This window comes from Lynx rufus, unplaced genomic scaffold (genome assembly GCF_022079265.1).
Source record: "Lynx rufus isolate CCGP_SWC_20201006 ecotype Redwood Valley unplaced genomic scaffold, mLynRuf1.p SCAF_17, whole genome shotgun sequence".
Classification (NCBI taxonomy): Eukaryota; Metazoa; Chordata; class Mammalia; order Carnivora; family Felidae; genus Lynx; species Lynx rufus.
The window spans coordinates 30,071,119-30,098,415 of NW_025814831.1; the positions used below are offsets into that span (position 1 = coordinate 30,071,119).

General features: G+C 39.6%; 2 protein-coding genes across 4 annotated transcripts in view; both read right to left on the reverse strand.

Moving 5' to 3' along the window:
- The window catches only part of PSEN1 (presenilin 1), a 74,011-nt gene extending 72,409 nt beyond the window's left edge, over positions 1 to 1,602 (reverse strand). For all 3 annotated transcript variants that reach the window (XM_047079401.1, XM_047079402.1, XM_047079400.1), the window contains exon 1: positions 1,492 to 1,602. The gene's annotated coding sequence lies outside the window, so the exon portion shown is untranslated. The remainder of the gene's footprint in view (positions 1 to 1,491) is intronic.
- A 9,001-nt stretch (positions 1,603 to 10,603) lies between these two features.
- Positions 10,604 to 27,297, reverse strand: part of RBM25 (RNA binding motif protein 25) — a 61,271-nt gene continuing 44,577 nt past the window's right edge. The window contains exons 13-19 of the mRNA XM_047079403.1: positions 24,876 to 24,949; positions 22,375 to 22,525; positions 18,955 to 19,279; positions 18,309 to 18,583; positions 17,874 to 17,972; positions 16,052 to 16,099; positions 10,604 to 12,255 (exon numbers count right to left, since the gene is read on the reverse strand). Of these exons, the coding sequence (XP_046935359.1) occupies positions 12,163 to 12,255; positions 16,052 to 16,099; positions 17,874 to 17,972; positions 18,309 to 18,583; positions 18,955 to 19,279; positions 22,375 to 22,525; positions 24,876 to 24,949 (1,065 nt within the window). The 3' untranslated portion in view covers positions 10,604 to 12,162. The remainder of the gene's footprint in view (positions 12,256 to 16,051; positions 16,100 to 17,873; positions 17,973 to 18,308; positions 18,584 to 18,954; positions 19,280 to 22,374; positions 22,526 to 24,875; positions 24,950 to 27,297) is intronic.

A 27,297-nucleotide genomic window follows, 5' to 3' on the forward strand; every position in this document is an offset into this window, starting at 1 on the left:
TCTCAATAATAAATAAATGTTAAAAAAATTTTTAATAAAATAATATTAGTGGGAAAGCAGGAGCAGAGGAAGCCTGGATCTGAGAGAGGAACAGGATCACATAAGCTTTGGTAACATATGTTGTACTTTCCTGCTAGGGTGGTTCTCAGAGACCAACTTCAATCTTCAGTTTCCCCTAAATGAAAATCCTTGCAGCAGTCTAGGACAGGTACAGCCATTAACTTAAAATTCAGCAAAAATCACATCCATTCAAAGAAAGTATACCTAGGACCAGAAGAATGGAAAACCAGATACTAGATGCCACTTCTATTATCTACTGGGCGAGGGTAGGGGGAAAATCCATGCACTCAATATATATGATCTTTTTTCTCATTGTTAAGGGTTTATTATTAAATGGGGGTGGGGGGAGGGCTTAAGTTGGTTGAACTCTGCAAATGAGTTAAGGAGAAATGAAACAAACAGGCTTTTTTGCAGGTGACTGAAATTAGCCGAATGCAACAAGCTCCAATCTACTTTGCTGTTTTATTCTCCTTCATAACAGTTATTTTAATGGTCAGAGTGGGTCACTAGAGGCTTAAGATCCAGAGAATCCCTGTTTGTGATACACCCTGATTATAATACCCTTCCCACTTTAACTCCAGGAGTGAAAACCTTTCCCTTTCCACTGTTAAAAAAAAAAAACTCAAATAACAAGACTCCCTAACCAGATGTGGTTTCTACTTGCCTGAAACTTCAGAGAATTTTACAAGCTTTACAGCGTGCTCTGTCATATAGTTATATATGCCACAGTTATTTGCATCTTATCCTTATCTCCCAAAGTCCTGAATACTATATTAATCTTGCCCAAAGCAGGCAAGTAGTGCTTTTAAAATTATTATTAAATTTCCCTCTTACAAAAAACATATTTATTTGAAAAGAATCCGAACGGGAACAAAACGTAAATATCCAAGACACATGCAAACCAATGAATATCATGCCTCGCGACAGTTCCAACCAAGGCAAAAGCATCAGACCCTGTTTTCCTCCTCGAGCGTCAGACACAAGGAACTTAGCCCTGAGTGCCACTCGCTTCCCCAGACAAGGACACACTCAGGGCATGAGGCGCGGAGTTTCACTAGTTGCTCAACCAGACCGAGGGCAAGGAGCTTCCTCTTTCTCCTGCTCCACTCCAGTCAAGACCGGCAATCCCGGCCCAGGGCACCTGCGCCCTGAAACGTCTTCGGGAAACCAGCACTTCCGGAACAAATCTACGGAGGGGAATCTCTTCAACCTGACCACGCGCTGCGCCGGGAGCAGGAGAAACGGGCCGCCCCTCCTCGTTCCCCACTCGGGGTTCCTCGGTCCCCGTTCGGCCGCGCCCCGTTCCTCATCCTCGAGGACACCGGCTCCACGGCCCGGGCAGCGACACAGGGCCGGGCCCTGCCCGCGACCGCCCGTGCCTGCACCGTGTGAGGGGCACCTTCCCTTCTCCCCTAAGTCCCCATCACGCACCTACTCTTCCCTCGCCGCCGACACCGGCCCCTGGCAGGGGAGGCTCCTTCCCGAGCAGCCGCTGTTTTGTTTCCGATGTGAAATCGCAGCCTCTGGAGCTGCTCGGCCTAGGCCCCGCCCAAAAGGCTTCACTGGCGTCGTCATTTCCGGCTCTGGCGTCGTTGGCGGCCAGCCGGGGGAGGGGCGGGACCTATAAGGGCAAGAGCAGGGCCCACCGGTGCAGGGGCGGGGCCTAGAGAAAGAGGGTGGGGCTTCCGGTAGCGCGAGCGCAGATTGCGGGGCAAACCCTGCGCTCCAGCCGGCCCAGGGAACTGGAGGAACCCGCCCAGAGTGCTAGCTTGAGTCTGAGATTGTCAGGGATTCGAGGCTGCTCTTGAGCTGAGGATCAACGTTTCTACCTCACCTGGGCCCAGCGGGTGCTTCTTCTGGCCTACAAGTGATGGCAACTTAAATCTAACGTTTCTTTCATTTATCTATAGTACCTATTTATAGTGTTTCTCAATGCGAATCAGCTGCACCACAGTCAAGAGGATACTAATTAAAATTGTAAATATCTGTGCCCTCCACACCCTACCCAATGAATCAAAACTTACGGGAGGAGGGGGGGTGGAACCTGAAAAACTGCATTTTAAACAAACATAGCCGGGTAGTACCTGGGTGGCTCAGTAGGTTAAGGGCGGCGGACTTCGGCTCAGGTCATGATCTTGTGGCTGGCGAGTTGAAGCCCCGCCTCAGGCTCTGTGCTGGCAGCTCAGAGCCTGCAACCCGCTTGGGATTCTGTTTCCCTCTCTCTGCCCCTAGCCACTCCCACCCCCCCCCCCCCCCGCCCCCGCTCACACTCTGCCTCTCTGTCTCTCAAAAGTAAATAAACATTAAAAAAAAAAAAAAATTAAACAGCCCGGGATTCTTAAGCTCCAAGGTTAAAATCCAGTCTTCTTAGATAATAGGCTTCCAGAAAGCATAAAATGTGTCTATTTTTGAAATGCCCAGAGTATTTCATACACAGTGAATTGCTCAGCGGTCACGTAATTTCCGCGTCTGCCAGCTTTTCGTCCAAATTGCAATAAAGACAGTACCAATAACTAACTCCTTAAGTAGTATGGCATACTCAGACACTCATCTGAAAGCTAAGAGTAAAACTAGTACTACCATGTAAAACCAAAGGTGAAGAATAGAGAAATGCTCAAATTCACAGGTAATCTGAAAACTGACAATGAAATCAATGATGCATGGCATCTGGTCAAATGATATCTTTTGCTTCTTTTAAATTCGTCCCCCAATATAGCCCTACATGTTCCTAAAGCATGGGTCCCCAATCCCTCCCTCCTCTCCCCACCCAATACATTGACAGATTTATAAGTTTTTTCCATGAACAGGAAAGAGATATGTCAGAGGAATAAAAATGTTGACACTCCCCCTTCAAAACATTTAAGTTTATTTGAGAAAGAGAGGGAGCATGAACAGGGGAGAAGCAGGGAGAGAGAGAGGGAGAGAGAGAATCCCAAGCAGGCTCCATGCTGTCAGTACAGAGCCCAATGCGGGTCTCAGTGCAAAACTGCAAGATCATGACCTGAGCTGAAATCAAGATCCTGATGTTTAACCGACTTAGCCACCCAGGTGCCCCCTCAAAATATTTTTTTAAGTTTGGTTTGTTTGTTTGTTTGTTTGTTTATATAGAGAAAGAGAGTGAGAGAGGGTGGAAGGGCAGAGAGAAAGGTAGAGAATCCCAATCAGCTCAGAGCTATCCTACCTATCAGAGCAGAGCCCAATGCTAGGCTTGAACCCACACACTGTGAGATCATAACCTGAGCTAGAATCCAGAGCTGGATGTTTGACTGAGCCACCCAGGCACCACCCCCCAAAGATATTTTTAAAAATCTTCACTGAATGCAATCTGGTAATATGTGTAGAAAGTCTTAAAATGCTGGTAAACTATTTTTAGAAACAATCTCAAAATATCTGTGCAAAGATGTTCATGAATTATTATTCACATCTTACAACAAATTATGGTTCATCCACTTCACAAAATGCCATTAAAAGTGTTTATGAAGGTTATGTGTAACAGAAATGTTCTGATTCTGTTAAGTTAAAAAAAAATAGACATGAGATTTATGCATATGGGGGCATGTGGGTGACTAAGTCGGTTAGCCTCTGTCTCTTGATTTCAGCTCAGGTCGTGATCTCACAGTTCATGAGACTGAGCCCCACATTGGGCTCTGCACTGACAGCACAGAGCCTGCTTGGGATTCTCTCTCTCACTCTCTGTGCCCCTCCCCTGCTCCTGCTCTCTCTCAAAATAAACAAACATTTTAAAAAAGATTTATGCGTATGTATAAATACAACTATGTCAAAACACAATCCTGCAAAAAGAAACAAAACGGTTATTTTAAAAACAGCCACCAGTGACTAACTGGACCACAGATAATTTTTCCTTTCGTTTTTAGGATTTATTCATCTTAGAAATATAAACATCCTGGAGCACCTGGGTGACTCAGTTGGTTAAGCATCCGACTTTGGCTCAGGTCATGATCTTGCAGTTTGAGAGTTCGAGCCCCACATTGGGCATGTTAGCTCAGAGCCTGGAGCCTGCTTCGAGCTCTGTTTCTCTCTCTCTCTCTGCCACTCCCTTGCTCACACTGTCTCTCAAAAATAAATAAACATTAAAAAATTTAAAAAAGAAATATAAACATCCTTGGGGTGCTTGGCTGGCTCAGTTCATGGAGTGTGTGACTCTTGATCTTGGGACACGAGTTCAAGCCACATGTTGGGTGTAGAGGCTACTTCAGTAAATAAATCTTTAAAAAAAAAAAATACACATATCCAGGATTTGCTGAGGAAAAGCAAGCAAAGACATTGGGAATGACAATCCTAGGCATCAAGGAAGAAGAGTCCCAAATGAGGAGCAAATGTCCATGGTGCTAACTGATCGACTAGGGTAGAGCCTATCACATCAGAGTCTCCTTTTAGGCTATCACCAGTCATCAGTGGGATGGTGATATAAACATTTGAGACTTGAGGCATTTGGAGGGAACATATAACTATAAGCTACTCTTTGTGGAATCTCAATAGTGGAAAGGAGTAGGAAAGCTTAAGTTTTCGTGTTCTTTAAAACTTTTAGTCCAGACTGAAGAAAGAAAATAATGGAATACTTGAGCAAGGCTCAAGAAATTGCAAAATGTAGTTAGAAAGTAGGGCAGTGGAGATCTCCTGGATAGGATGGGTGGAGGTATCTATAATTATCTACAGAAAATAAGGTTTAAGACGCATATCTTCATAAACTGGAAAGCTAGAACTAGAGAATATGCCTAATGCCTTTTTTTTTTTTTTTAAGTAGTCGTCACACCCAGCATGGAGCCCAACTCAGAGCTTGAACTAATGACCCTGAGATCAAGACCTGCAATGAGATCAAGAGTCAGATGCTTACCCTACTGAGCCACCCAGGTGCCCGGCCTAATGACTTTTTTAAAGATAAGGTTTTATTAAACTTGAGACTTAGTTGCTGAGTAAGGGGATGGGGGTTGGGGGAATCAAATGACTTGTACTCAGTGAATATTTTTTCCACACCTACTGTATAGTACTGGAAGTTCAAAAACAGTAAAAGCTGCAATGTTTGTGAAAAGGAACTGAAGTTCAGTAAAAGAACAAGAAATACAGCACCGAGGATCCAAAATATCTGCAGTGGTGCATTTATATTTTCCCAAGGGTTTGGAACTTGGGGACAGGAATGGAGAAGCAAAATAATATGAAGGGTGGCAAAAAACAGTATTAAGTGGAGTGCCTAGGTGGCTCAGTTGGTTAAGTGTCCAACTCTTGATTTGGACTCAGGTCATGGTCTCAAGGTTCTTCAGTTCGAGCCTCATGTAGGGCTCTGCTCTGACAGCCAGGAGCCGGCTTGTGATTCTCTGTTGCCCTCTCTCTCTTCCCCTCCCCTACTTGAGCTCTTGTCTCTCAGGATAAACTTAAAAAAATAAAATAAAATGAAAACCCACAGTAGTGAGTGGTGAAAGATGAGGCAGATGGAAATCCAGAGTGCCAGATCTATTAGAACCACTTGGTGGAGACAGTCTATTACAGATTAGAGGCTAGAGCAGTCACTGGTCACTAGCATGTAAAGTTAAGACCTGGTCAGAGAACCAACACCATTTCTTTACACCACTGATTCCAAGGCAATCCTACTCAACACTTTCTACACAAAAGCAAGTTGCCATTTTTTTTTTAAGTAAGCTCTACGCCCAACGTGGGGCTTGAACTCATGACCCCAGAGAGTAAGAGTCACCAGTTGGTCAGTTGGATCCACCAACTGACCTACGCAGGTGACCCTTTATTTATACACAATGTCACTGCCCCGTTTCCTATGGGAATAAAGAATTGAGGGGCGCCTGGGTGGCGCAGTCGGTTAAGCGTCCGACTTCAGCCAGGTCACGATCTTGCGGTCCGTGAGTTCGAGCCCCGCGTCAGGCTCTGGGCTGATGGCTCAGAGCCTGGAGCCTGTTTCCGATTCTGTGTCTCCCTCTCTCTCTGCCCCTCCCCCATTCATGCTCTGTCTCTCTCTGTCCCAAAAATAAATAAACGTTGAAAAAAAAAAAAAAAAAAGAATTGAAATAGAATAAATTGTCATCAGAGCTTCGTGCTTGGCCACTATCTCATCAGCTCTCACATCAGTCTTATTCATTGCAAGGATCATCTCCTGAAACTTGGACCTGATGAAGATAAAAAGCTAGTTATCTCTTTACTTTTTATTTTTTAGAGAGAAACAGAATGCATGAGCAAAGAGGGTCAGAGGGAGAGAGACAGCTTAGGGAGGCTCCACACTGAGTGGAGCCCACACTGACATGGGGCTCAATCCCACAACCCTAGGATCATGACCTGGGATGAAATCAAGGGACCCAACCAACTGAGCCACCCAGGCTCCCCAAGGGCTAGTTATCTTATCTTGTATTTTTAGCCTTCAGTTCTTGTGTATGTTTGTATTTTATTAAATTTTTTTTTTTTTTTTTTGGAGAGAGACAGAGACAGAGACAGAGACAGCGTGAGTGGGGGAGGGGCAGAGAGAGAGGGAGACACAGAATCCGAAACAGATTCCAGGCTCTGAGCTGTCAGCACAGAGCCTGATGCAGGGCTCAAACTCACAAACCACAAGATCATGACCAGAGCCAAAGTTGGATGCTTAACCAACTGAGACACCCAGGCACCCCTAATCTCCTCCTTAACCAAGAACTTGGGCCCTTCCCTTTTAAAAAATGTGCCTCGATAAAATACTTAAAAACTAAACTTTAATATATAGACTTTTCACCTACAGTAACAACTAGTCTAGTCTCTTCATTAGGGTGTATTTACTAGTATTTTTCAATTGACAGGAAAGAAATGAAGCTTTGTAGTTTTTGGATTCTACAACGTAGTGTTCACTAATTTCTCCTTTTGTTATAAAAAAAAAACAGGAAAAATAGCTGTTCAGAACTATTTAATTGCTTCAAAGATTTGCGAAAAATGTTTCATGTGGAGGAATTTTATTAACAAGCACTTCCCTCTCCTTAGGTTGATGTCAACATCTAGACCAGATCTGTCCAATGTAACTTTCTGCAATCATAATCACGTTCTATGATCTGCAGTCCATCTAGTATTGCTAGCCACTTAGCTATATATGGCTATTGAGCACTTGAAATATAGTGTGGCCAAAAAAAAAAAATATTGATTTTTAGTCACATGACATTCAAACATTTGAAATATGCTAGTGTTACTGAAGAACTGAGTTTCAAAATTATTTAACAAACGTTAAAATCTTTGATAGTGCAGATCTAAATGGTGAATTAGAACCCCATATATAGGCCTCTAGACACCTATCTGTCAAGAACACTGTTGCATTGGGTAGACTATGTGATCTCTAAGTTCCCTTCTACATATTACTACCTCTGCTAAGAATCCAATGTCCCTTTCCTCTCAACCATGAAGTTAGTTCAACAGTTCAGACAGTACTTTGTATGTATATTAGCATTCATTATTCCTTCTTCACCATTACGGTCTGCTAGTAGAGGAATCTTGTCTTATTAATGTCTATCAGTCTACCTACCTTTTAACATGAATGCCACATATTGTGTCTCAATGGCTAAATAAAAAGTTATACACCAAAAAGCAAAAGGACTGCCTCTTAACAATTCAGCCACCACTTGACACGAGAAGCTAGGTCATAAATCCAACTACTATGTGATGTGGCAAAGTAGGTAGACGTGGGAGTGTCATTTAATGCAGACAACATGGCTTGAAAAAAACTTTTATTTACTTTTGTTTATAGAAATTATTTTCTTCCTGGGCATTTTAGATTGCTATTCCTAACCTTGGCCTTCATACGAGGTAAGTGATAAAATGAAAGGCAAAGATACTGTCGAATAAAGATGAAACTGTAAGCACTCAAATGTAAATAAACAAATTACATCAATAATTCAACATAATCACATTTCAAAAATTCTACCATTTATCAAAAATTATAAGCTCACTTTGGCCCACAGTATGCATATTATAATAATAGTTCTTGGGTTTGAAATACATATATGTGAATTTCCCAGTTTCCTTCCTGACACCTAGACTGACCGTTTCTCTGCCTATTTGGGATTCTGTCTCATACTCTTTATATGCAGTGGCATTCAGAGATCAATTTCAACATCCCTTGCTGAGCAATACTATTTCTCAATTTCATATTGTTAAAAGAAGTCTGATATATGACCTGAAAAGATCTGTAACCATTCTGACATAAAAGCTTTCAGTAGTTTTGTGTAGAAAGTAAAAACGATTATAGAACTCATCAGAAAAAGCTGAGTAAATAAGCCTCATATACACACTATTTATTAGCATTACAACTTTTTTTTACTTCATATGGAAGGAGACAGTAACTGTTTAGTTTCATATGATTTGCGAGCTGTTTCTCAATTTGTCCAGCATATATCTAGCACTGGTGCCTGATTGGTACCTGATTAGAAACAGCACTCTCCACAAAATCATTTGCCTCTACTACATATGCAAGTGTTATGGTAAGAACCAGAATAAGTGAAAACAGTTCTCTAAGGAGAAAATGTTCTGAGACTAGCTGGGAATAAAGCCTAGAATATTACAGTCAGTCTCAGGCACCACTTTTGGAAGATTATGTTATGTTCATGAACATACATAACGTGCATCTATCTGCCTCAAAAAAAAAATGTTTCTCTCTTTAAAGTCCACTTAAAAAGAAAATTACACTGCATTTGTGTACTGTTAGGACAAAATACTAGTACAGGTTTCTCTGGCTTTTCAGAAGTCAAGTTACTCCACTTTTACGCAAGACCTACATAGACCTACATTAGCACCTTTTTTGTCCCAACCAAAAGAAATCTGAACAGGATTTTCGCTTTTACGAGAAAAGGGAACATACAGCAAAAATAGCAATCTGCGTTTGTTTTACAGTGAGCCCTTACAGAGGCAGCAAGAGAAGTGCCACCAAGTTCCTTCCTGGGGGACCACACTCAGCATAGGGTCACCACAGCTTTGAACTGTGTCCCTGATTTATCTGGATATATTTTGTGTGTGTTAGCAAGACGCATTCTAAGATATCAGATAAGTGTGACAGAGTTTACCTTTGGGCCAGGAATAAATACTCAAAATAATTTCTCCATATAAATTAATGGTTATTGTGTCTTCACTTTATGCCATTTCAGCTTTCATAACGTTTCACAAGGGTACCCCTGGGTGGCTCAGTTGGCTCAGGTCATGATTCATGGTTCCTGGGATTGAGCTCTGTGTAGAACTCTGTACTTGGGATTCTCTCTCCCTCTATTCCCCACCCCCACCTCGCCTGCTCACGTAGATGCCTGCATTCTTTTTCTCTCAAAAATAAACAAACATCAAATGTTTCACAGGAACGCTCAACTTCAATAGCACGGGAAACCTGTACTGAGAACATACCTTAAACTGCTAATCAAAATGTAGTCCCTGGATCAGTTAACACTGACATCACCCAGAAGCTGGTCAGAAATGCAAATTTTCAGGCCCCCCTCTAGCCCCACTAAATCAGAGTCTACATTTTAATAAGAGCCCTAGCTGATTTAGGTACACATTAAAGTTTGAGAAAAACTACTTCAAACAACTGATCTTTCCTCCATTAACAAATGTACATATTTAATGTTATTTATAGGATCAAATGAGGAAAAAGCATGATTTATTTTCTGCCAGATCAAGAATGATTCTCAAGATTTTCATGTAATTTTACAACAACTTGAATAAATGGGCACTATAAAGATTTCCAAATTGAAATTAATCTATGGGCAAACGGTAAAGATAACCCAGAAAGCTCAAGTAATTTATTAGAAATGTTCTTACGTGTATTCTCCCAAACACTAGAATACACTAGTTTATACATGTCCGATTCTTTATATGCAAATCTGAAAAACAAGAAACTGAAAACCTTAAAGTTTAAGCTTGGTGGCAAACCTGGTCTTGAGTGGATAGGAAACCATTATAAATGATCTTTAACCCAGTGACTGTGATCACTCCTGTCCCACTGCAGAAATGTCATGTAGGAGTTTGGGATCACAACACAAATCTTAGTGGAGATGTGAAACAGTATATGGTATGTGCCCCAAGACTTGCAGATAGGGACCCTCAAGATAAATACAGTGAAAGAGCTGGAGAAGATAAAAGCAAAAGAAATTAAATCTATCTGAATAAACCTTCATGCTAATGCTGGCTAAATAAACACAACCTAATATGATGCCCTAGAAGCAGTAACACAGTAAGATAGAGAGGAATGATAAACTGTTTGAACAAGGTACAAAGCTGGAGGGATTAATCTGAGAAAAGGCTAATAAATAAATTTGTAGATGGCAAGGAGCATGAACTTTCTGAAATTTTCCCTGGAGAAACCAGAACTTAAAAATGGTAATACTAAAAGACTGTATTCTCCACAAATGTATAGATTAATCCAAAATAAGGCAAATGGCCCCTTTGACCTTCAGTTACTAATACTCATAAAAATCAAGTACATCAAAAATTCAGCCCACATTTTCAAGTTCTGTTTCTAGTATGCACTGCACAATTACAACATGATGCCATTTATTTAACAAGACTCTGAAAGAATGGGTCCCCACGATCAAATATATACAGTTTTAATATTGGAAATATGTACATAATGGAACCACCTCAAGGTTCAATGTTAAGAACAGTGTTTCAAATTCCTTTTAAGATGTAAAAAAAAAAAAATCTAGTAACTCAAGCTCAGTTATGCTTTTATAACAAACCCCACTACCCCCAATTTTTATCTTTCTTTTAAATAAATACTCAGACATGGGAATAACTGCACCTAATTTGTGTTAAGAACTGTTTAAAACCTGTTACATTTTCAGGTAATTTTGCTCCCTGGTGAAATTCTGTTCTACAATAAAGAAAGCCCCATACCATAATATGTCTCTAAGAACACCATCAGTATATTTTTTAAACATTGGTGAGCAGAGGTAAACGAGGTGTGTGCGTGCATATACACTCATAAGATATAAACCTTTACAAAAGTGAAAACAAAAAATTAGTGGTAACTGCCATAAATGATTTACTTTACACTCTTAAAAATAAGATGTAAACTTTGCAAACTGCCATGCTCAATTCCTGTTGGTCTTTTTTCCAGATTTTCCTAGTCTGTAAAATTACCTAATTTTACCTTTTGTTTTTAAAAATGATTTTTTTCATCTATGCTTTGCAGATTAAGGGTTTTTTTTGTTTGTTTGTTTTTGTTTTTTTTAAACAAAAGAATACACCAAAATAAAGCTAAGGACCAATTAGTGCAAAAATGCATCAAATAACGTTCTCCAGAATGTAAGGATCTGCCTCATTTCTGAACAATGAAATTAAGGGGAAAACCATTATGATTCACGTTCCCTTAAAAAAGACAGGCTGAAGCAGCCAGCTATCAACAGGAAAGCCCCATTCCATTCACCAAACTGTTGCTGGCCACAAGAGAATACCATGCTCTGGGACACTAATAACCTAATTATCCCAGACATTTGGCTTGGCATAATACCACGTTTCCTTTAGAATTCTACTCTTCAATAAGGAAATGTTTAAGGGAGCCCTCCAAAGAAAATTAGGGAAAAGTAAGACATTTATACACATTCACACGAACACATTCATACAGAGATACAGTAGGAATGGATTGTCTGCTAATCTTAGCACTCTAATTTTAAATTCCATGCCTTCAGGAGGGCTTGCCATTTTTGATCAAGGGGTGGGAAAGGTAATAGGTATGATGGGTATTCTTTCAATTAAAATCATTCATGTAGGTTCCTATACAGTACAGTTCAACATTAAGTGCAATTCTGCAAAAGAATTGGGGAGTCATTTTAATATTTACAAGAAATAAATCAGCAGAACAAGATTATATCAGATAGGCTGTGTACAGTAGCTGCGGCTTATAAAACATACCAGTAATTTGTACCTGGTGAGTATAAAGAGAACCAAGGTAGGATTCAGATGTCTTTACAACCAAGGGAGTACACAGGGCATCAACAAATTAGAGGACAAAAAAATTCACATTTTCTACATTGAAAAAAAAAAATTACAGATCTCACAAATGTCTTTGAAGACAAAGAAAAAGTCAAAGTCCTCTGAAGGGTGGGAAAGAAGAAGCAATCTGAAACGGAACTCTAAATGTAAAAAGTTTTACTTCACAAGACCAATTTTCTTGGCTTCTGTTTCATATATCAATAATCTCCACATTTTGACTATAAAAACTTCTGCTTCTTCATCAAGTACCTGGAAAAGGAAAAGAAAAAACTGAAAAGACAGTAACAGATATAAAGCAATCATCAGCATCTCCCATTGGTGACTGTAGTTTTTTTTTTAAAGGTTTTTATACATTGACAAACATTTACTTTCATTAAAATGACTTGAAGGAAATCTGTCTAGTGTGAGAAGTGTATTAAGTAGTACAAATAAATTGCACACACAAGGGGTGCCCGGGTGGCTGAGTCGGTTGAGCGACCAACTTCGATTCAGGTCATGATCTCACAGTTTGTGGGTTTGAGGCCCACATCAGGCTCTGTGCTGACCGCTTGCTCAGAGCCTGGAGCCTGCTTCAGAGTCTGTGTCTCCTCTCTCTGCCCCTCACCCACTCACGCTTTTGTCTCACTCTGTTTCTCAAAAATACATAAATGTAAAAAAAAAAAAAAATTTTTTTTTAAATTGCACACACAAGAAAAGGCAATGCATTCAGGAAAATTCCATGGCCTATCAAATACTAACACCACAATACTTTGTCAATTCCCTTAAAAAATCCCACACAAATTTTTTAAAAATTCCCTTAAATTTTTCAGTGATGACAATTAATTAAAGAACCCCTGGGGCACCCGGGTGGCTAAGTCAGTTAACAGCTGACTCTTAATTTTGACTCAGGTCATGATCCCAGGGTTGTGGGATCAAGTCCTGCATCAGGCTCTGCACTGAGTGTGGAGCTTGCTTAAGATTCTCTCTCTCTCTCTCTCTCTCTCTCTCTCTCTCTCTCTGTACTTCCCTATCCCACCCTAAAATACAAAAAAAAATTTTTTTATTTTAAAAATACTTGTTCTTTTGTTTGTTTGTTTGTTTTGAGAGAGTAGGACAGGGGCAGAGAGGGGGCTAGAGAGAGAATCCCAAGCAGGCTCCACACTGTCAGCACAGAGCCCAACACGGGGCTCGAACTGACAAAATGCAAGATCATGATCTGAGCCAAAGTCAAATACCCAACCAATTGAGCCACCCAGGTGCCCCAAAGAGTCAATTCTTAAAAAAAATAATAAGAAAAAAACTTAGTCAGACTCCTATGAGCCAGACTTGTCCCACAGTTTAAGAGAAATGTGCACCAACACTAATCAATGTGAAAAATATACCTTAGAAATAATATAAAACTAGGCACAAATAGTTCATTAGTTTATGTATAATGAGGAAAGGTACAGTTTGAAAAAGCCAGATTTTTAATAAGAACAAAATACTACTTGAGCTAAAAAAATTCAATTGCGTTTATTCAGGAAATATTTAGAGGGTGAGCTTTTGCAGAACCAATTGACAAAACTAGCTCAATTAGCTGCTTCCTACTCTGATCAACAATGAGCCAGAAAATTAAAACAACATAAATAATTGACCAGTAAAGAGTCTAATTATACTCTGGGGGTAGCTGGGTGGTTCAGGGGATTAACCATCCAAATCTTGATTTTGACTTGGGTCATGATCTCACAGTTCATGGGTTTGAGCCCTGCATCAGGCTCCATGCTGACACTGCAGAACCTGCTTGGGATTCTCTCTCTTCCTCTCTTTCTGCCCCTCCCCAACTCATGCTCACGCTCGCTCTCTCTCAAAATAAATAAACTTAAAAAAAAAAAAAAAAGAGCCTAATTATACTCCAAATATCAAAATATTTCAACAGATCAAAATGGATGGACACTGACACGACAGCTTCTTTGACAGAGATTGCAACTCTGCCAAGGCCAAATACTACAACAGTTTTTTTGTTTTTAAAGTTTTACTTTTTAAAATAATCTCTACGCCCAATGTGGGGCTCAAACTTGCAAACCCCGAGATCAAAAGTCACATGCTCTTCTGACTGAGCCAGCCAGGCACCCCTAGAACATTGTTTGTTTTAATTCCTTAACTCAGACCCAACTATAAAATCCCTCTCTCAACCCAAGGATAACCTTTTAAAGAGGCCTGAAGGTCAGGGAAATTCAGATTCTATCTATCCCCAAGGAGGGATCTATTCACATTTCTCCTTTCATCTGAGGATCAGCATTATGAAGTCAACAAGCTTTTCACAAATACTTTATCAAAAATTCTAAACAACAGCTGCCATCAGGCTGGCTGGACAACAGAAAACTAATGTTACCTGGCTTTAGACATCATATAGTGCCCAGACACAAAGGAGCTCGACCTGAGAGCTCCCTTTGGTTAGGCACCCCCTACGCCCTTTCCTGACAACTCTGCAGCTAGAAATATGAGCTATTCCAGGGACCTGTCATCTAAGAACATGCTTGGTGTTTCTTCCCCGACTCATCTTTCTACTCCTGCCTTCCCACTCTGCCTTTTGGACTCCATTACTCTTTATACTAACTACTCTCAAATTCTTTAATTAGTTTTTTCACCTATTCACCTGTAAACCTGGTCTGTCCCTGAAAGACCCTGACATTCCTGTAGCCTTCTCAGGAAGTTCCTTACTTTCGAAGCCTTAGTCTCCGAGAGGGGAAGCTGCTGGGGCCTCCCTGTTTCTCTTTGCAAACATTATTCTGACCGAGGTTCACGAGCTCTCACTACGCTACCTCCCACTCCGATAACAGCCATCTAGCAAATACCTAGTCTTCCACTCACAACAGATGGAACACTCTAGCTTTGCTTCCTATATTTCTCTTCAATCTGTCCAAACACACAGGAATTTCCACTTCTATATGTATGACCCAGGCAGAAAATTCACATATAGTCTAAACCAGGACATCAGCTTGACCCCAGAAACTGTCTCTCATGGCAATATTTGCAACACACCATTGTCTGGATCACTTGTCTGATTGTCTGAATACATCACTTCTTTCTTAAACATTCTACTCTCTCACTATAACCGCTCTTCCCACAGTGTCACTGGAACCACCAGCCCTTCATTCATGCAACCACCAGCTTCATTCCGATGTTACTGCCTTCTCTTCCTAGCTTGGAGTTCACAGTCCATTCAACCATTCTCACTTCCACCATCAGTTCTGCTCCTCCTTTCTTTTCTCACAAAATCACAATGTGAAATAAATGCAACTACTGACTTGATTCTAATATTCAAATTACATGTAAGTCGGACTTGAGTTTAACTACTACCTGTCCAAGTGACAAAAGTTACAGAAGTCTTTCCAAGTCTGCTTATTTTATTTATTTAATGTTTTTAAAATTTATTTCTGAGAGAGAGAGAGAGAGAGAGAGAGAGAGAGAGAGAACAAGAGGGGAATGGGGGTGGACAGAGAGACACAGTACAGAGGATCCGAACTGGGCCCAGCACTGACAGAAGCAAGCCTGATGCGGGTCTCAAACTCATGAATTGTGAGATCGTGACCTACACCGAAGTCGAACACCCAAACAACTAAGCCACCCAAGCACCCCTTCAAGTCTCAGTTTAGATGGTAATTCCTGTGATGCTTGTCCTAACTGCTCCATCTCCTCTGTCCCCACATCTTTTTTTTACATACCCCCATGACAACAAGTATATTATAGTATCCGAATTAGTATACCTATCTCCCTGCTACTTCTTTAAGAACAGACCCAGTAAGCACTTAATGAATGTTTTCTAAAGGTATGGATAGATCCAGGATTTATATTTATGATACATACAAACAACAAAGGCAAGGGAGGGAGAGAAGACTGTTAATGTTGTCTAATGACATCTTGATGTGAGTACTTTTTAACTTCTTTTAATGTAGATTCACATTTTAATTCAAACTTCTAAAAAGAAAGATTCTGGAACCAACAAAGGTAAAAATTTAACCAAATACAGAGAAGGTTAGTCTGTTTACAGATATTGATTAGAGTACTAATAATAAATGTGACTTACCATGGCAACATCATCTAAAATGCTCTGAGGTGAACTATGAGCCATAACCTAAAAGAAACAAATAATCATCATTTTGAAAATGAATTCAAAATTAGCAATATAGTCAAGAAATTTTTAAAGTGCCCCCAAACTAATATGGGAATTTCTTGTGACTAAAGAAACTTTCTATAAATTTCTTAATTCCCAGAACCCCACTCTCTTCAATGGAAGTTTTCCACCAGAACTTGGGATCTCGATCATTATACTATGTGTTCTAATTCAAATCTGGAGTACAAATTTCAGTGCTACAATAATTACAAGTGGAAAGGGCAGCCTAAGTTTGCTAGAACAGTAGTGGTAGAAAAATAAGCACCTCCTTGAAATGTAATTAGTTATTCCTTTACAGAAATATAGTGCTTCTACTATAATAACTGCTTATTAACAATAATAAAGCTTTGCCTCCAGGAGACAATGGAAGGATGTAGTATACCTTGGTGGTTAAGAGTATTAAAACTACAAGTTATACAGACTTGGCTCTTACTATGTAACCATGGTCAAGATACAATCTCCCCCTAAGCCTCAATTTCTTCATGTATAAAATGGAGATAACAATAGTAATTTATACTTCCTAAGGTTGTTGGGAGGTTTAAAGAACATAAACTCCCATAAGATGCTTAACACAGTACCTGCAAAGAACACAGCTCGGCACACAGCAAATTAATCAATAAAAAGGACCATTATCATTCTATGAAGGAAACTATTTTGCTCCTCTTTCTAAGGATGGATGACTGACAAACTGATGAGATAACCTATCAGCTGTCTCCACAAAAACCTCCCCAACTTGGGGTGCCTGGGTGGCTCAGGCAGTTATACAATCTGACTTCAGCTCAGGTCATAATCTCATGTTTCAGGTGTTCAAGCCCCACATCGGGCTCTGTGCTAACAGCTTGTAGCCTGGAGCTTGCTTCAGATTCTGTGTCTCCCTCCCTCTCTCTCTCTCTGCCCCTTCCCTTCCCTGCTCGTGCTGTCTCTTCAAAAATAAATAATTAAAAAAAAAAAAAAAAGCCTCCTCAACTGTACTTCAGCAACATTCTAACTGTTAAGACAAGAAGGTGGTGGCAAGGCATTCTTGGGGGCAGAAGAGAGCAAAAGTGGCAGCAGTCAGCAAATCTGTTCTCCTTGACCCTCTGAAATGAAAGCATATGGCATAAGGGTATGAGACAGGGTGGAGGCCATGAAATCTCTTACCTGAAACTACCATAGACTTAATTTTGCAAGACTTTTTTATTTTAAAAAGTGTCTAATATTTTATTTTATTTTATTTTATTTTATTTTATTTTATTTTATTTTATTTTTTTTTTCTTTTTCAACGTTTATTTATTTTTGGGACAGAGAGAGACAGAGCATGAACGGGGGAGGGGCAGAGAGAGAGGGAGACACAGAATCGGAAACAGGCTCCAGGCTCTGAGCCATCAGCCCAGAGCCTGACGCGGGGCTCGAACTCACGGACCGCGAGATCGTGACCTGGCTGAAGTCGGACGCTTAACCGACTGCGCCACCCAGGCGCCCCTTTATTTTTTAATGTTTGTTTATTTTTGAGAAAGAGAGACAGAGCGTGAGTAGGGGAGGGGCAGAAAGAGAGGGAGACAGAGAATCTGAAGCAGGCTCCAGGCTCCGAACCGTCAGCACAGAGCCCAATGCAGGGCTTGAACCCACAAACCGTGAGATCATGACCTGAGCTGAAGTCAGATGCTCCACTGACTGAGCCACCCAGGCACCCCGAAAGTGTCTAATATTTCAAAGATAACACAAATGTTGGGGATGGAGGGAGTAAAAGACTAACCTTAGAACAAACAAAATCAACTAATGTAGCTTCCTCTTCACCTATGTATTCTATAATTTTCTTATTAATCCATGGTCTAATCCGTCGTTCCATCAATATCTGCAAAATAAAGCATGGTTACTCAATTAAAAGAACTTTTTATTACATTTACTAAAAAGTCTAATGTTAGTGATTTTTCATAAGACTAAAATATAGCATGCTATCATTCACAAGTTGAACTAAGACAGGTAGGTATCAAGATACAATTACTTGCTTCTAGTTTATGAAGACTTTAAGTACCACCAAGAATTTCCTGAATCGTCTACCTAAATTCCTTGGCAGGTCAAGATGCCAGCCAAATTATCATCGGTATTTGGCATTAATAGAATCAACTGAGTTTGCATGCTATGATCAAAAACTACTTCCAATAAAAATGAAATACAATTTGCTACTCACAGAATCCACAATAGACCAATCCAGGGGATAAGCAAAGAGCTCAGGTTTGGCTGTGGGGATTTTCTCAATGAGGCTCTTGATGTGTTTGCGCTTTTCTTCAGTGTTTACGGTGCCTTTGGCAGCATTTTTATCATCTTCACCATAATCCAAGGGAACCAGTTTCCGTTTTCGGGGTACATCATCACTGTCTTCATCCTCAAATTTGTTAAAGACACTATCTACAGGGAGTTTCTTTCTCTTCACAGAGTTAGGTTGACCAGGACTATTGGAAGCACCTATAGTAAAAATTCTATATTAGCATGATGACTTCTTCAACTTTCATTTCATTTTACAACCCACCATCCCTCAAGAGCATTGCATAATATACTTTCACAAATCTCAGAGAAAGATCCCAACTGTAAAAAATAACTCACTACTCACAAGTGCTAGAAAATTTAACTTTTCACTTCTTCTCAGAACTTGAGGCAGCTGCAGATATAGGAGCACTAGTAGAACTACGAAAACAATCGTGAGCTAGAAAAGCATTTTTGAGTATTTTTCTATCTACCTACCAAGCAGCACATTACTTATTTTTTTTCCTTAAGGCAAAATTTAAGTGTATACGGGGGGAAAAATAAAGGAAAGAAGGAAGAAAATGCTAACGTACCCAGTTTAAGACTTAGTCCTATTTTTGGCCTATGTTCCTCAGGTTGTTGTTGATCTGGTGAATTTTCATGAGGAATAATAATACCACAAGGAGACTCATCCCCAGGAGTGTTGGGAGTGGCATTGCCACTGGCAGAGGAAACAGATGGGGCAGAACTGATGGGCCTCAGAGTTGGTTTGAGACAGGGCTTTTGCTCTGGCTCTTCTTCCTCTTCCATGGGTTCCTCTCGTTTTTCTTCTTTTTCTTGCTTTTCTTCTTCCTCTTCCTCTGATTCTGGTTCTTGCTTTATTTGTGGTTGTCTGCGCCTTTCAGCCTCTTGTTCCATCTAAAACCAAAAGATAACGTGACTAACTTTAACAGATCACAACTATACTCAACCAGCTTTTTATTTTATATTATCTTTCAAAAAAATCTTTTTCTTTCTCACTAGGAATAATGAAACACTGCTTGCTTCTATAATCAGAAAGCTTCATCTGATTATATATACCTAAATATACCTAAATCTGTATATTAGGTACTCTGCAAAATGTTTTTTCATTTTTAACATTTATATATACAGTTATTTATACCCTTCAGATAAAACAAAGGTAAATACATAATAGGTGGCTAATTCAAAATGAAAAGATATGTTTTTATATTTTTGTTAAAGAAATTATCACTCAAAGTTTCATTTTTTTTAATGTTTATTTATTTTGAGAGACAGGGAGAGAGAAAGGGAGAGAACTGGAGGGGTTAGGCAAAGAAAGAGGGAGAGAGAATCCCAAGCAGGCTATGCGCTGTGCAGAGCCTGACGTGGGGCTCAAGTTCACCAACCATGAGATCAGGACCTGAACTAAAATCAAGAGTCAGACGCCCAACTGACTGAGCCACCGAGGCACCCCCCAAAGTTTTATTTTAGAACAGTATAGATAATACATAAGAGGGAACTCAAACCCTAGCTTGGTCATAACTCATTTGTTCTATGGCACCTGGCTGGCTCAGTCGGTATAGCATGCAACTCTTGATCTTGGGGTTGTAAGTTTGAGCCCCACAGTGGGTGTAAAGATCAATTAAAAATAAAACCTTAAAAGATTTTTTCTTTGTTCTTTCTAGGTCATGGCTAAGGGCGGTAGTCACTTTTGTATTCATGAACAGGAAAAGAAATGGGGAGGGTGGCACCCAGGTGGCTCATTTGGTTACGCATCTGACTTCAGCTTATTAGGTCATGATCTCACGGCTCATGAGTTCAGGCCCCATGTTGGGTTCTGTGCTGACAGCTCAGAGCCCGGAGCCTGCTTCAGATTCTGTCTCCATCTCTCTCTGCCCTCCCTCTCTCAAATCTAAACATATTAAAACAAAAAATGGGGAAAATTTTTTGGAGTTAAAAGCCTATTAACAGAGCACCTGGGTCACTCCGTTGGTTAAGTATCCAACTCTTGCTTTCAACTCAGGTCATGATCTCACAGTCATGAGATCAAACCCTGCATCGGGCTCCAAGCCGGGAGTTGAGCCTGCTTAAGACTCTCTTCCCCTCCCCAACCCACACTTTAATAAATAAATAAAAATAAAGCCTATATATCAAAATGAACACTCTCCCTGAAATCATGAAAGATCCCAGACACACACACACACACACACACAAAATAACCATTAAAAGCATTATAAAAACTTGAGTGAATAGATCAATAATTTCTCTAAGCATGAAACAGAAAAACAGGGCAAAAAGATCCTTAACTATGTAACAATTAATAATTGGTGCATAACATGACTCAGCACCATAAAACTATCAACTCACAAAGTAGGACAATGACAACTAAACAATGTAAGGCATTCAAACTCACTGACAGAATCAAAACATAAAAACACACCTAATCTGAATGTTACAATAGTAAGGACTTAAAAGACTAACAACACACTACGATGGTCAAGGTATGAAAAAAAGACATAAAGGCTATACACTGGCAAAATTCTGGGTGGAAGATTATACTCTATTTAAAGGCACATTAGAAAATAGCATGTAAATTATAATCCCATTTACAAAACTTATCTGAGTAGGATATATATATGCCAGTGTGATGACATTTAAAAAGCAACCACAAACCATGGCACCTGGGTGGCTCAGTTGATTAAGCGTCTAACTCTTGATTTCGGCTCAGGTCATGATCTCACAGTTTGTGAGTTCAAGCCTAGAGTGGTCTCCACGCTGATACCACAGAGCTTGATTGGGATTCTAGCTCTCCTCTCTCTGTGCCCCTCCCCCTGCTCATGCACTCTCTCAAAATAAACATTAAAAAAATGTTTATAATACTATTAGCTTCATAATATATTAAGAACTAAGCACTTTTCTAAAGTGACACACTGTTCTTTTTTTTTTTTTAAAGAGAGAAAGAACACCAGCTGTAGAGGGAAAGAATATCTCAAACAGGCTCCATGCCCTGTGCGGATCAGGTCACAGGGCTCGATCTGACAACCCTGGGCTCATGACCTGAGCTGCAATCAAGAGTCAGACGCTTAACTGATGGAGCCACCCAGGTGCCCAACACACTCTATTCTTAAAAGAAAGGGATATGCTATGTCCTATAACAAAGTCATTTCCTCTTTTTTAAAATGTTTTTATCTTTTTAATGTTTACTTATTTTTGAGAGAAAGAGACGGAGCATGAGTGGGGAAAGGGCAGAGAGAGAGAGGGAGACAGAATCCAAAGCAGGGTCCAGGCTGTGAGCTGTCAGTACAGAGCACGACATGGGGCTCGAACTCGCAAATTGTGATATCATGACTTGAGCCAAAGTCAGATGCTCAACTGACTGAGCCACCCAGGCACCCCTGTTTTCCTTTTAAAGTGAAAAGTTGTTCATGAAAACATCTTCAATTTATTTAAGAAATAAAAGATTTCAGGTGGCGGGGCGCCTGGGTGGCGCAGTCGGTTAAGCGTCCGACTTCAGCCAGGTCACGATCTCGCGGTCCGTGAGTTCGAGCCCCGCGTCGGGCTCTGGGCTGATGGCTCGGAGCCTGGAGACTGTTTCCGATTCTGTGTCTCCCTCTCTCTCTGCCCCTCCCCCGTTCATGCTCTGTCTCTCTCTGTCCCAAAAATAAATAAAAACGTTGAAAAAAATTAAAAAAAAAAAAAAGATTTCAGGTGGCAATGAGAGAAGGAACTCAACCCACAAAAGTCAGGAAGTGTCAACGCACATTACAGGAAGGACAGATTTCTATAAATGTTTTCTTAGATGACATTCCTTTAACTTAGGTAATATTCACAGAAATTAAGGAAGAAAACAGCTGGAAGATGTTTAGAATTAAAGTTGTAAATCAACTAACACTGGTGATTTGTATGATAGAATAAAGAAAAAGACAATATCCTTCCCAAAACCAGCAAGATACATGAAACATAAGCTGCATCTCCCTTATAAGAATACTGTTGTGAATGTTATATTATCTCACCCTCTGGAGCTCTGCGTCTGGATCCGGGTGTCCTTCAGCCAGAAGGCGCTGCCTGATTTCCTCTAGCTCTTCCTTCTCTCTTTTCCTGTCCCGTTCATCTGCTTCCATTTCCTTTTCCCTATCACGCAATCTTTTCTGAAGAGCGCTTCCTCTGCAAAAGTAAAACATAACAGGCCTTAACATTCACATCAGCCAATAAACCTAACAGAAGTATCTTCTCCAGAAGTATCTTCTTTAAATACTAAAAGCTATATGATAAAAGAATGAAAAATGTGTTACTGTTCTTTATCTGCAGAACACCAACACCCAAGACAATGTGCTACCTGGTAATGTTTAATAAGGAAACATTGTCTTCTCATTTACCATGACTCATTCTTAAGTCATTTTATTTATTTGTTCATTTTTAAGTTTATCTTGAGAGGGAGAGAACATGAGCGCAAGAGCAGGGAAAGGGCAGTGTGTGAGGAAGAGAGAGAATCACAAGTAGGCTCAGTGCTTACTCAGGGATCGATCTCAGGAACCATGTGATCACGACTGGAGCTGAGATCAAGAGTCAGCACTTAATTGACTGAGCCACTCAGATGCCTCAAGTCATTTTAAATAAGTATCTAAAACAAGTAGAAAAGCAGTTTTCAGATGAAAGAAAGCTCTCATTTTGTACTTATTACAGAGAGAAACCCTGACACATAACTTGTGTTCTTTTGGATGCCAAGATGTAAAAAATTAATACAAGGAGTAGTAATACCATGAAGAATAGTTCTTTTTTTTTAATGTTTGTTTATTTTTAAGAGAAAGAGACAAAGCGTGAGTGGGGGAGGGGCGGAGACAGAGGAAGACACAGAATCCGAAGCAGGCTCCAGGCTCTGAGCAGTCAGCATACAGCCTGATGCAGGGCTCGAACCCACAAACCATGAGATCATGACCTGAGCTGAAGTCAGAGGCTTAACCGACTGAGCCACCCAGTCGCCCCATTCTTTATCTTCAATTTAAATTAATCCTTTCCATAATGGAAAACATCCTAGAAGAAGTAGTACAGAATCAACAGAAAACAAGAGATTCTCCCTACCCAGGAGTTTATCATATATCCCAGAATGTTGAAATTCTGTAATACTGATTTTACAATTCAATAATTTACTGACTTTTTTCCCCTTTTCTAAAAAGTCAAATCCTTGGCGTGCACTTAAGTTGCTAATTCCAGGGGCACCTGGGTGGCTGAGTTAGTTAAGCGTCCGACTTGGGCTCAGGTCATGATCTCTCAGTATGTGAGTTCAAGCCCCGCACTGGGATCTGTGCTGAGAGCCTGCTTCGGATTCTGTGTCTCTGTCTCTCTCTGCCCCCCTCCCCCACTTGTGCTCTGTCTCTATCAAAAATAAATAAAATGTAAAAAAAAAAAAAAATTGTTAATTCCAATGTTTTAATTATGTGCAGTGAGTATATTAAAATTACACATTAAATGCCTTCCCTACATGCCTGGATCACGTCAGGTACATGAGATAAAAAAAAAAATCACAATATTGTCCATAGTTTCAGGGAAATTATAGTTTGGGATGGAGGAAGGGGAACAAAGCAAACAAATTTACACTTATGTCATAGCACTAAAATTAGAGTAGTTTATTATTATTTTTTAATGTTTACTTTTGAAAGAGACAGCACAAGTGGGGGAGGGCACAGAACAGGGGAGACACAGAACCCAAAGCAGGCTCCAGGCTCTGAGCTGTCAGCACAGAGCCCAATGCAGGGCTCGAACCCATGAACGGTGAGATCATAACCCGAGCTGAATTCGGACCCTAAACTGAGCCACCCAGGCGCCCCTAAAATAAGAGTAGTTTAGAAATGCCATGGGAACATGACTTTACAGGAGGAGGAGAGGTAGGCTTTACAACCCTCACTTCAGAAAAATATGTCAATTGGGCTGCGGATGGGATGGTGTTTGGTTGGCTTTGTAACATTCTTGAAATCCTTGAAGACAAAAATTTTTAGACCACCTTAAATAGTTATTACTAGCTATTGGGGCGCCCGGGTGGTTCAGTGGGTTAAGTGTCCAACTTCTTCAGCTCAGGTCATGATCTCGTGGTCCCTGTGTTTGAGCCCCGCCTCGGGCTTTGTATAGACATCTCGGAACCTGCTTCTGATTCTGTGTCTCCCACTCTCTGACCCTCCCCCACTCATGCTCTGTCTCACTCTCAAAAATGCATGTTAAAAAAATTTAAAAAACAAAAACTAGTTATAACTTGTTATAAAAACTGGACCTCTTTAAAACACATGAAAAAAGTTAAGCGGTTTTAATACTATTATGGACACCCCCCAAAAAAGATAGAATTGTTGATCTCTTTCCAACAGTTCTCCCCTGTACTCCCCAAAACAACATATCAAATATGGGGGTGATTACAAGGTAGAACATGCAGATTTTCTTTATTATCCCACTGAGTGAACCTGTCTGCTCTGGTAGGGAACATAAGGCTAATACTAAAAGATGAGCTCATAAAGCAAGGCTTATTTACCTGTAATATTTGGGATCATCTCTATCATCATCATAATCTTCTAAGAATTCTTTTAGTCGTTTAGCTTCTTTTGCCTGTGAGAAAATTGAAGACAAAGTGTACAAAATTAACATGTGGGTAATGTTAGGTTACCCCCTTAAAAGGTCATATTTGTTAGCCCCTCCTCCTTTCTTGGGAAATAGATTTTTCTCATCCATATCACTTGAATACTATAATTCTCATGTACTTGATATATTTAATTTAAATAACATTAGATATATTCTATCCTTTACTCTTGAAACAAATCAGATTAAGGACTTATCCTTGCAAAAAGCACATACAGTATGCCACATATAGTATTTACTCCCTGAATATAATCTTCAACATATGGTAATGAAACTTGAGCATACGAAGAAACAAAATTGTAAGCTATTTTATAGAATCTATTAAAAAAAAAATTCTACATTTCATTTGTAGGGTATTATGCTATAGAAAGCAGTTTTTATAAAATGTAGAATTGAAAATCCAAATCATGTTCACGCATAAAAATCTAGGGGTGCCTGGGTGGCTCAGTCAGTTAAGCGTCCAACTCTTAACTTTGGCTCAAGTTATGATCTCAAGGTTCATAAGATCAAGCCCCACATTGGGCTATGTGCTGGACATGGAGTCTGCATAAGGTTCTCCCCACCTCACCCCCGTCACGCACGCTTTCCCTCAATCAATCAATCAATCAATCAATGTAATACCTATCTAACTCTGAGTGCACAAACCATTAAAGTATAGGACTCTCTCTTATTTTTGGAATTTCAAATATAATTATTATATTTAATAGCACTTACAGGTAACAATTACATAAAGCTATACAATATAAGTAAATAAATATTTACTTAGAATTTATATTCTCATCTATTATATCAACAACTTTTGTATCTACATACAAAGCAGATAATGCTAGGCTTCTAAATATAATAAAAGTTCATTATTTTGACTGAAGTAAAATTTTAAATAATTTCATCCAGTTCAAATGTTACCTCTCTGTAAAAACCTCCCTAACCTAACCATCTATCCGTCACAAATTCCTACCCCCAGACAGAATTAGTCATTCTTTCTGTACTCCCTAAATACTGTAAACACACATTTACCATACCTTAAACACTCACACACACACTACAGTAACTACCTACCTAAAGTTAGAAGTAATAGTTACTCTTGTGTGCCCAGTACCCAGCACAAGCACAAGGCTGGGATATAATGTACACACAAAATGGGTCAAATAAACGAAAACAGGCTGTCAAGTAGAAACGACAAAATTTACAAATATCTAAATAAAACACAAGATGGTGCATGAGGCACATACTAAAAATACAAATATAAGTTACCAGTCTTGAGGAGTAGAAACTTTCACTTTTTACATCATATACTTGTTACTCACTTATGTTTATATAATGAGCACGTAACTGCTTTTGTAACTGGACTTTTTTAAAGCTCTCAAAGAATAATAGGAAATTTTTCTCTAGAAAGACAGATTTCAGATTTGCTTGTTAAGAAGCAGAATCACTTCAAATCTATTCCACCATGTTGTTCGTGGCAAACATTTCTTATTTTAACTGTTTCTCACTATGTTATTCTCTTCCTATTTTCTAACCTAGCGATGAGAAAGAAATTCCAGAATGGGAGCACCAATTCAGGAGAACTGAAATTATGTTCATTCTCTGGCATTATGGATCTACTACACAGAAAACCCATACTATCTATCTAGTTGCTGTATGCACCCTCTTTTGGTTACTTACAAATACTCCCTCTATGTTTCACGTTCAAAAGCTATTTGAAAATTCCTAAGTTCTGTGACGTTTTTAGAAAAATAATCTCCAAACTGGAGATAAAGAAACTTTCATGAAATTCTGGCAAAGACAGAACACATGGAACATGCCACTAAAACAAATACTATATAAAATCTTTTGTCATTCTACTTAGTAACGGCCTATGCGAACTGCTTTACTATCATCGTTTATCAAATAGCGTGAATGCAAAATGTAAGGTTCATTTTTATGATTATCATGTATTTAAAAGAAACAGAGCATAAGAAAAAAGTAATTCATAAATACTATATACAGAAGATAATAACTTTGATTTATAAAAACAGAGGTCTTTCTTTACACTGTATGTTAACTGGAATTTAAATAAAAACATCAAGAGGGAAAAAAACAGGTCTTCTCATGGCACGATTCCCTTCATCCACATATACTACACCAATACAGAACAGTATCAATGCCTCTTCAAATTCAAAATGTTGCAGATTCTTAATCAAAGAATGTTCTATAACTAATCATTTTACATATTCCTCCTCTATGACAGATTCACTTCAGTGGTATTGCCAAAAGGTAATTTTGTTTATAGGCAGCAAAAATGTGAAAAATAAGAGTAAGAAAGATTTTGGTGGTCT